Source organism: Acomys russatus, chromosome 6 (genome assembly GCF_903995435.1).
Source record: "Acomys russatus chromosome 6, mAcoRus1.1, whole genome shotgun sequence".
NCBI classification, from domain to species: Eukaryota; Metazoa; Chordata; class Mammalia; order Rodentia; family Muridae; genus Acomys; species Acomys russatus.
In genome coordinates, this window is record NC_067142.1 from 57,858,785 (window position 1) to 57,869,535 (window position 10,751).

General features: G+C 39.8%; 1 protein-coding gene across 1 annotated transcript; it reads left to right on the forward strand.

The window, feature by feature from the left end:
• Positions 1-860: 860 nt before the first annotated feature.
• Tnfsf18 (TNF superfamily member 18) lies at positions 861-9,613 on the forward strand. Its single transcript, XM_051148254.1, has 3 exons — positions 861-1,031; positions 6,520-6,553; positions 9,009-9,613. The coding sequence occupies exons 1-3, from the start codon at positions 897-899 to the stop codon at positions 9,362-9,364; spliced, it is 525 nt and encodes a 174-aa protein (XP_051004211.1). The 5' UTR covers positions 861-896; the 3' UTR covers positions 9,365-9,613.
• Positions 9,614-10,751: the final 1,138 nt, after the last annotated feature.

The window sequence follows — 10,751 nt, forward strand, 5'->3', positions numbered from 1 at the left end:
TTATGTGTTTGAATGCTTTGCACACATATATGTATGTGCATTACATATATGTCTGTTACCTTGGAAGGTCAGAAAGGGAGGGTTGGATTCCGTGGAACTGGAGTCACAGATGGTAGCACATTGCTGCTCAGACCTGAACTCAAATTCTTTGCAAGAGTAACAGATGATGCTCCGAATGGCCAAGCCATCTCTCCAGGCCCCAGTTGCAGTTTTTTTTTTTTTTTTAAATACTATTTCAGAATAAACACATCTTGTACTCTAGAAAATTATTACTTTTTTGTTGTTAGAGGTTTGATTTGCTGTTTTAAAACTTCTACCAGCATGCAACTGACAAGCAGAAATGCTGTGTCTATAAAACGGTACGTATGTGAAGTGTACAGTGTGTGGCGACTTCATGAGAACTATGCTGTTTAAAGCATGCATCCTTGCTTCTTCAGCTCCCAAGTCTCTGTCTTATCCAGCCATTATATCTGCAGTATGAAAAAACTTAGTTTTACGTTTTATTTCTTCTTAGAAGGTTTTTTTTTTTTTTCCTAGTTGGAAATAACTTGAAATGCGCAGCGTGTCTTACAGCAGCTGAGGCCAGCTATGTTTGCACCCAGTACTTCCTCTTGCTTCAGGAAAGACTTTTCCCTTCTGAACTTCCCTCTTAGTGGCTTCCCCCCCCCCCCCCCCCCCATCCCGTGTTTCTGTTGGCTCGAAGCCTTCTCATTCCTTCTGTATGTTTGGCCTGGTGCCATGATGACTGTCAGGGCTCAGCAGTGTTCCAGAGGAAAACTCCACCTCCACACCCACGGCTAATTACTATAAAACATGACATCGCTTCGTTCATTCATCACTTGTGCTTATCTGCTTTTCCACAGCTCTCATCCCTCCGGAGGAAGAGTTCTAGCCTCATGGGGGAAACTCCTTTGAGCCAGTCCAGTCCTCGAGGGGCACAGAAGTTCAGGAAGCCATGGCTTTTGTGCATAGCTGCCCTGTTGCTGGCACTGTTCTATACCACTGGTGCACTGATCTTTACTTCATTCAAGGTAAGGTGGCAGTAGACCCTACAGTGGCTAGTTACATTATATAGAGGTTATTTGCTAATCTTATCATTATCATTACTATTCAGTTTTGCTAGGGGTAGTGGGAAGGAAGGCATCTGAGAGTACAAACACTATAAACAATTCAAGCTTTGTAATGGCATGCATCTTTAAATTTATCTGGGTGTTTTGAGACAAAAAGGCACCAGAAAATACTAAATGTTCACTGTAGGCTTGATCTAGATAGAATTACATGTTTAAACTGAGCCTTTAACAGGTGCCTGTGGAGGCTTTTTTTCCCTTCCTGAGACCCTACTTCTTGATAGACAAAAAAAAAAAAAAAAAAAAAAAAAAAAAAAAAAAAGAGAGAGAGAGAGAGAGAGAGAGAGAGAGAGAGAGAGAGAGAGAGAGAGAGAGAGAGAGACTAGTACATGGTGCTTTCTTCAGATAAATCCAGATAAGCTGTGGTCTCATTGGGGAGAGAAACACAAAAAGAGAATAGGAAACAGAATAAAATGGCAGGAAGCAAGTGTATGCTGAAGAGGGAAATGGAATTGAACTACAGAAAAAGAAAGAAAGCTTGGATTCCAGTTCTAGGTTAGCCTCCCCATAACCAGCTGCACAGATTTGAGAAAGTTCTGTCATTGTTCTGATTCTGGTGGTTAGGTCTGCAACACAGTGACAGGGAAACGGATCTGTTTACTCAGTGTCCTGCTTTCTATAATTACATTGCTCAATAGTTTACATAAGAGTAAGCCATGTAGTTGTGGTTTAGGAATTCTAAAGTGAGGACAGTGGCTTTGGGCTGAGGTGACCAGGGAAGGCTTCATGGAAGAAGAAGAAGCACATGTCTTTTTTTTTTTTTTTTTTTTTTTTTTTTTTTTTTTTTTGGGAAGCCCCTGAGCAAGAATTTCCCATTGAGCTGCAGTCTAAATTGTGGGTCTAGATGGGACCTATAATGGGAATGTGATGGTTAGCAGGAATTTCCCATTGAACTGCAGTCTTGATTGTGGGTCTAGATGGGACCTGCAATGGAAATGCATATCAGTTAGGCTCTTTCTAGAAGTGTTTTCTGTTCCAGAACAGCCAGGGCTGCACAGAAACCCTGTGTTGAAAAACAAAAACCAAAACAGCATTGGCCAGAAAGAAAGAAATTAAATAAGGCCTGACATAATTCAAGAGGAAGCCTATTTCTGGGTCCATTAAAAGACACTAAGCCTTGGGTAGAGTAAAATGATGGGTGCCTATGATACCTGTGTGAGAAAGAGTTGTGGTATGAGCATAGGAGCTAGGGATGGTCTTAAAGGTGTGGTTCTACGTCAGCAAGGTATTGAGAGAAGATGCAGGAAGAAGTAGTGCGCTGTCCATGCCCGGTCAGGTAGTGGTACTGGTCATGGTCGTGGCTGAAGGTTTACATAGGAGCTCATTATTCTGCAGTCTGTAAGTGGATAAATGCATGAGAGGCAGAGGGAGTTCTAATCCTCAGCCCCGCCCTTCCAAAGAATGAGCCAAGACACGAGCTTTCTGAAGCAATGAATGCTGAGCAGAAGGGAAAGGGCTATCAGCATTCTCTGGCGTTTAAAGGAAGAAGGCGAGAATGGCATTAATTTCATGCTGGAAATGCCTTTTCCTTCTGCAAACCTCCTTGGATTTTATTAGTCAGGTGGCTCTGAATATCACTGAGTCTAGATGCCATTGGGGGAGGGAAATGCCTTTCTGAGTGATATCTCTTTCCACAAGCAAACCTAGCTAATTCATAATGTTTGAACATTGATGCCAGGTTATCCCCTCAAAAGAACACACCCCTTTCAATGCAGGGTTCCCCTTCTAAAAATAACTACGAGTTTATTCCAAATTTAGGGAAGTAAAAGGCTTTTCCGGATGTGATGCTTGGCAGCCTAGCTGCTATGGGGAAGCCACTGGCCTTCAGTGTTAGCTCCACCATTACACTTTCCTTATTACCTACAAACAAATGGCTTGAGCAGAGAGATCCTTGCAGCCAACAGGTGGGGGGCCACTATGAGGAGGTCACTTCCACCTACACATACTTAGGAACTTAGAAGATTTTATTTTTTATGTTTGTCCACTCCAGTTTTTCCATGTAAACAAATCTCTTATGTTTAAAATGTAGGATGGGAAGCTAGGGTTTTTTTCAGCTCAGCAGAAACGTTTTTTAGTAGAATTGTTTTCTCTCTCTCTCTCTCTTCTAGAAGATATTTAGTTAACAGAATCGGTTCTGAGCTCAAGGAGTTTGGCCAATCCCTCCATGAAAGTGTTCACATAACTTCTCTCTGAAGGATCCAAATACTCAGGAAAGTCCCTTTCTTCAGTGAAGTGAAAGATGGAATTCCAGAAGGGAAAATGGAATTTGTCCAACTGTACTTCCAATCAGACAGAGGAGATTTTGTTTCCAAACAGAGGTGGTTAGGGCTAGTCTGAAGTCTGTTCCGGTCATTTTGAGCCAAACCAAGTAAATCCAGGCTTAAAGCAAAGTAAGGTCAGAAGACCAAGTGCTCCTTCTAAGCATTAAAGCAAGCAAAACTGAAGCAGACGGAAGGAAAGCCTCCTGCGTAGCTTTCGGTAACATCACCAGGATTATAAATAGAAGCTGCCTCCGTGAGTGGTAGGGGTGAGTGAGAGCTTTGAATAAGACAGTCTAGTTTTGGATTCCAGCCTTGCCCCTTATCAGCCATGTGACCTTGGGCTGGTTGCTTCATCACTGTGTCCTCATTTCCTCTTCTACAGAAGGAACATGCTGCTTCTTATAGAGACGCCTTGAGGACTAATGAGGCAGTGCTGTGCCTGACATGCCTGACTCATGGTTGGCTCTAGATAGATGGCAGTGATGAATATTCATGCCATTGTTAGACATAAGGTTACAAGGAATACAAACTAACAAGGTCATTTAAAATATGCATGGCCACATCTCTCAACCAAACTTTTATTCATGGCAATGTTAAAGATGAACACAGTTGTGTTTTCTAACTCTAAGTAGATATTAAAGAAGCTTCCAGTAGGCTTTCTGCACTTCACTTGCCTATGGATGTAGATTTTCTGTGTACTCCTTACACCTGGTAGTAGCTGTAACAAAATCCATGATATTTATATTTAGGTGGCTACTTAATTGCTTCCTGTGTGTGTGTGTGTGTGAGTGTCTTTCTAGTTGGATTACAAACTTCTTGAAAGGCAACAATTGTACATTACATTCGTCTCTCTTGCTTACTGTGCTAGTATAATGTTGGGAGGAAAGTACTTAAGTTGCTTGTTTAATTCTTCTTTCTAACCAGCATCACTATTAAAGCAGCTGCTATTTACTGAGCAGATTCAGATAGGGTGTCTGGAGAAGCCCTTCTCAAGAGTCAACACAGTTAAGTTGAACAACAGGTTCAGTGAACTCTGCTATTTATTCCCTGATTAATAGATCAGGAAACTTGAGTTCTGGGAGTCCCTGCTGTAAGCCTGTCAGTCCTGTTCTAAGTGGAATTTGGGCATCTCTTCTAAGAAAAGACAAAAAGAGGTGAAATAATTGCAAGAGTAAAACATATTTCAGGAAATCCAGTGCCTTCTAGTGTTTAGATTCATGGTTTCTATCACTTTCTATTGCACCTTCTTATCAACAAACATGATTTTATTATAATTACCAACATTTGCATGCTAAATAGTATCTCATGTCTGAGTACAATTCCAGGCACACAAAACAGATGCACAAGATCGAAACTCAGAACTGTATAATAAATAGTTTCCAGTCTAAATAGATTTTGCTTTAGTTAAGATGTTAAGCTTTCTATAATATATTCACATGTGATACAACATAATAAAATAATTGGAATACTACTGTTTTTGAAATTTTGGGCCTCTACCTTTTAGTCACATTCAGAGCCCTAATAATTTGATAATGTGTGTTTTATTTTCTTAATTTTAGTTTAACGTTTTATAATACAGTAACTTAAAGTTTATATTCTAATTGGTCTTGATTTATGACTTTGATGATAACAATTGAAAATTGCCTTCTTGGACCCGATGTTCGCATATAATGTCATGTCTGAAAGCAGCTAGGCTTGGCATCATATATCTAACTGCCTACTTGATATCTAATAAGCATCACAAATTAGCATGTTCAAAACTCATGATTGTTCCCCTCTTAATTTATTATTATTATTTCTTTAGCCTTGCTCTTTGTAGCAATTAACTTTATTTTTCCAATGGCTGCAGTGCCAAATCTTGGAGGTAGCTTTGTTTCTTCCCATTGTCTCATGCCAGTATTCATTCATGTCAGGAATGCTAGTTACTTCTTGCTTCCTCTTAAATACAGCCTAGCTTGACCTAAAAGGCCCAGCTTTCCTGCTCAGCCTCCTAAGGGCTACTATGACAGGCATGCTTCACTGTGTCAGACCAGTTGGCTCCTCTCCCCTCTGCCAGCACCTTGGTCAGAGGCACTGTGCAGTCCTGTTTACCCGAATCCAGTCCACGCTTAATTTACTTCATTGCTTTTGCCTTTCATTCTCTTTAGTTTTTTCCTAGCATAAGAGCTGAGTGAATCCTCTAAAAGGAACATATATCAGTCTCCACATGAAAAGAAAAGGGCTTTGGGTACTTTGCTCCAAGGAAAGTAATGAAGTTTGAGTGCCAAAAGATGGCTCTGCCTTGTCTTACTCTTAAGCATTTAGCAGCATTTAAATGGCTGTATTTGTGAATTAGCCAGAACTAAATAAGATCTTTCAGCATATACAATGGGGCACGCTGCAGACATCTGAAACAGTTGTATCTGATTCTGTTTGCATCTTAGATATTACTTGTGGCATGTGAATTTTTAAACATTAAATGTTTCTAGAGCCAGTTTATGGTTATTTTAAGTAAAGAGAAAGATAAGCAGAGGTTCCATTATATTCTTCCCACAGGCAACAGATAATCTTGGGAAACTATAGGGTTATAGAGAGTGCAGTTCATGGTAAGCCAGAGAGGAACAACATAGTTCCAGTACTTGTCTTGTGGCTCTAAGTTAAATAAACAGAACGAGGCGCCAAAGTCCTGCGTGAGAGACCCCAAAAGAGATCTGCTATCTTTCTTCTCATTATCAAATCTAAAACTCAAAGACACCATTTGAAAGTGAAAACAACACTGCCCATCACGCTATTCATGTTTTTCTTTGTCTCCTTATACAGCTAAACTCCAGCGTGTCTAATTAGACCTCTTCCCTGCATCCACACATCATTTGCTTCTTCCTACCTTCCCTAAGTGCTAATGCCAAAGCCACCTGTAAATCAAATGCAAAGGACAGAGCCAGTCTTCTGTAGAGGGAAGCAATGAAGAAAGACATGAACCAGGTGTGTGTGTGCGTGTGTGTGTGTGTGTGTGTGTGTGTGTGCACGCATTGGTTCCCCCTGCCTTTGACTTTGGAACGTAGTTTGCTTTAGAAACTTTAAGCTCCAAGTAATCAGTCAAACAAGTAGCAACTGCACCATCATTTTAACCATCGCTTCCTTTCCTTCTACAGCCAGCTGCCAAAGAGGCCTGCATGGTGAAGTTTGGTGAGTAACATGTCTCTCATAGTTTACTTTCATTTTCCTGAGTTTCTGGTGCAAGAAGGCCAAGGCTAGTGCCCTCAAAAAGCCTGTGCATCCTTTTGCCCACGTTTGATTATTGTTTCTTATAATCACTCATCCTATACTTGCCATCAGCCTAGTGACAATTGAGGCTTCCAGAGCAGATCCAGACTGACAAGGCCACACATGGTGACTCTTGTGGCTGGCATATGCCTCCCACTAAAACACTTATGGATCTGCATACAGTAATCAGCTTTTAGTTTGGTGGTTTATGAGGGATACTCCTCAGATCCCCACAACCTTTCCTCAAAGCACTTCTTATATTTCACCCATTTCTAGTGACCAGTAGAGCGTCGGGGGCTCATTACTGCAGTTAGAATCAGAGTGGAGAGTTAGAGGAACAAGTACTTCTTCTTGGCTTCTGAGTCACGTTTCTTTATAGTCGCCTGATATTTGCTCGGAAAACACATGGAAATCGGTGCTGTTGGCTGTTTTAGTTTTATTTCTGTTGCTTTAATAAGATACCATGATCAAAAGCAACTTGGGGGAAAGAGGATGTCTTCTGGCTCACAAGTGCAAATGGCAGTCTGCCACTGTCATAGCAACAGGAGCTTGATCCATCTAGACAGATTCACAGTCAAGAGCAAAGAGAAATGAAATAATGAAATGTATACTTGCTTATGTTCTAATACTCAGTTACATATCTATTTCTCTATTTTTTGTTCTTATTTTAAAAATTATTTATTTATTTTACAGTTTAGAACACCTTGCTTAGGGAATGGCACCAACCATAGTGGGATGGATTTTCCCACTACTATCAACTTCAGACAATCCTCTATGAGATCAACTCAATAAAAACAGCTCTCGCTCAGGTTCTCTTCCCAGATGATTCTAGGCTGTGTCAAGTTGACAAGTAATTCTAATTAGCATGCTGAGTCTCAGACTATTTCTTAGTGTATACATTTTTGATTGTATAGCTAAACAAACCCATTTTCATTTCAGAGTAAACAATTTCTATAATTTGGTTTTCCATTCTTCTGTCTTTTGCTTCAGTTTTTCAATACACCTTGGCTCTCGGAGGTTAGGGCATTCTCTGAATGTATCCCTAGTTTTGTGGTTTGTGTTGTCAGTGAAAGGAAGAGGGCATATAATATATTTGAAATATATTTTTATGTGATTAAAAAAATTGATGCTAAGGTGAGCTTTTAAAAATCCTGTACCTGAGCTAAATAGGAAAATGATTATAATTGTTCCTGGAGACCTGCTGTTTGCCAATAAGGAGAAACGCAGAGCTCACGGACAGCGGCACGTCTGTCTTTGTGGTTTGCTTTGCTGACCAGTCCTTCACTCTCCTCCAGCACCTGTCTCAGAGCCTTATTCTAGTTATTTATGTATGAACTATAATCTAAGTCAGTGTTGCCTCTCTCAGGCTTTGCCTCTAAAGCTAACATTAGGGGGAATTACAGGAAAGGTCAGATATGAACTTTGAATCAGTAAAAGCACCTGTTGAGGGCCCTGAGTAGCCAACAAAACTACTATCATCAGGGGAATAGTTCAGTGCACTACATAGGAAAAGGAATGACTAAATCCAGACCCATTTTCCCTGTGGCAGTATCAGACTAAGGAGTTATATTTAATTAAATAAGTCTATTTCTAGTTATAAAGTCACCAGTAGATAGTTGAAAAGAATCTAGATAATGGCATGTGAAGTTGAACACGTTATGAAGAATCATATTTTAGATACAGAGCATCAAACTCAGAAACATAGACCTGTCAATCAGTTTAGAGATATTTACTGATGCTGAGTGGGAGGATCACTTGAACTTAGCAATTTGAGCCCAGACTTGGCAATACAGCAAGATTCCCATATCAAAATAAAAATACAGGTGTGTTGTAATTCTAGGAACTTAGTTAGGTGATGGGGATATAGCAATTGGAAAAATGGAGAATACTTGTTATCAAAGATGTCATATTAAAGTGGATGTAAGACAGGAGAAAATGGACAAATTAATTTATAATATGCTTCTTGTTAACATCATCCATGAAGAAAATCAAAACAGTATAGAACAAGGGAGTCACAGGGGAGCAATGTTGAGTGTAGACTGGTTAGGGAGCATGTCCCTGGTAAATCGCCACAGACTAAATAGTATTCATGTAAGAAAGACATGGGATGCACAGATTACGAGCAGTCCTTATTCTAGTCTTGTTGTGTGATTCCTCTCTCCCCACATCCCTTCTTCATTCGTAATACCTGAGAAGAGGAAGACATACAAAGCCCTTATGATCTACAACTTCTCTAAAATACAGCCTGAGAAAACTAGACTAGCCCAGGTAAAGAATCCACTTGTAGGCAGTAAACAATGTACTATAACCAGGTAGAAGATGAAACAATACTATAAACTTGATTTCTTTTTTCTCTCTTTTTTTTAATTTCTTGTAGAACTATTACCCTCAAAATGGCAAATGACATCTCCTGAACCTTTTTGTGTGAATATGACATCTGATGGGATGCTGAAGATACTTCGCAATGGCGTGTACTTAATCTATGGCCAAGTGACTCCTGTTGCTAAAGAACACATAAAAAACCCTGCTTCCTTTATAGTACAGCTTGTTAGAAAAGACGATGATGTCTTACAAACTGTAATGAGTGACTTTCAAATCGTAACCATAGGAGGGATTTATGACCTGAAAGCTGGAGATACCATATATTTGAGGTTCAACAGTAATGACCACGTTCAGAAAAATAATACATACTGGGGGATTGTTTTAGTGCCAGATCTCATATTCATCTCCTAGAGATTTAGTTTTATCCCTTCATCTTCTTCAGTGTATCTAGAGATACTGGTGGGTTAGGGTTAGGGCGTTGATTGTTGGCAATGCACACAGTTTGTGAGGGCTTACAACCCAACACAGACAGAACCTCTTGGCACATAAGATTTTAACTCTCCTATCTGTCTGAAGAAGACTCAGCAAATGGGCCAAATCCTTAATGTTGGGCCTGCAAATACACATGAATAATTCATGATAAAAATGTACGGGCAACAGATGGACAGACCTCTTCCAAAAAAAAAATCTGTCTAACCCTTGAGTCCCTGGGTTTCCATGGGAGTCTTTCTTGGTTTGCAAAAAGGGTGTAGGGTGGTAGCTTGGCCCTTTTTTCCAACCATAATTTCCTTGAGCTGTTTTACCTTAATCCCTTCATGCTCACCTTCTGAGAGCCTCCTAACGAAAAAAATTATTAGACTGGTGGGGTGTCCAACATATGCCAACAACACCCTTCTCTAGGACAGAAAACACTACGAAACCTAGTGGGACAGAGGTAGAGATGGCATGAAATGGAATTTTTTGGGAATTTTTTTTCTTGATTTCTTCATTCTCAGGATGCAGGGTCATTCTGAACTTTGCACTAAGCCTTCACGTGTGTGTGTGTGTGTGTGTGTGTGTGTGTGTGTGTGTGTGTGTGTGTGTGTGTGTATGTGTGTGTGTGTATGTGTGTGTGTGTGTATAAACACTGCAAATAGTAAAATGGAAGTTTGCACTAGTAGTCATTAGATTTAACCCCAGAAATTGTTGTGTCTCTGGCTGTTTACTGCAATGATTGCACATTTTTAGTTGGTGTTCCTTAAGTGGCAAATATATCAGTTTTCCTATACCATAGAAGAACTCTATGATGTTAATGGGGTAGAAATTTTTGGGAAAAAATTGAACAGCAAGAACATGGATAGATGGATCACAAGACTCTTGCTTCAACTCTGAAGTCACAATAAATTAAGTGAGTGGGGTTTTCAATTTTCCTATTCACATGGCCTCTGCTTTGAAACTGGTATTTCCACTGCCTCATTACACATCTCTAAAATCGAATGAATTCAACTTTAAAATGGATGCATCGCCTTTATCCTAACGTTGCCAGAATGAAGCTGCAAGAGACAGAGAGCCTTTCTGTACTAGCAGACATTTTCCTCTTCTTGCCTGGAGCAAGAAAAAGCCAGAATGCTGTTGGAAGAGCCTGTCTCACTCAAGCATGTTAACTTCTCAAAGTAATAGAGAATATCTATGGTCAAATTTTGGACTCTGCTAAATTTAGCCAGCTTATAAGTTCTTGTTGAAATGTATTTTAAAGCAATTTATAATATTTGTGAAAAGCTATATTATGATATTTTATATAAGGCTAATTTAAAAATAT

Coding starts and splice junctions, on each gene's coding strand:
- Tnfsf18 (XM_051148254.1), top strand. CDS start 897: ATGGGGGAAACTCCTTTGAGCCAGTCCAGTCCTCGAGGGGCACAGAAG. Junction 1,032..6,519: donor TGATCTTTACTTCATTCAAG/GTAAGGTGGCAG, acceptor TTCCTTCTACAG/CCAGCTGCCAAAGAGGCCTG. Junction 6,554..9,008: donor GGCCTGCATGGTGAAGTTTG/GTGAGTAACATG, acceptor AATTTCTTGTAG/AACTATTACCCTCAAAATGG.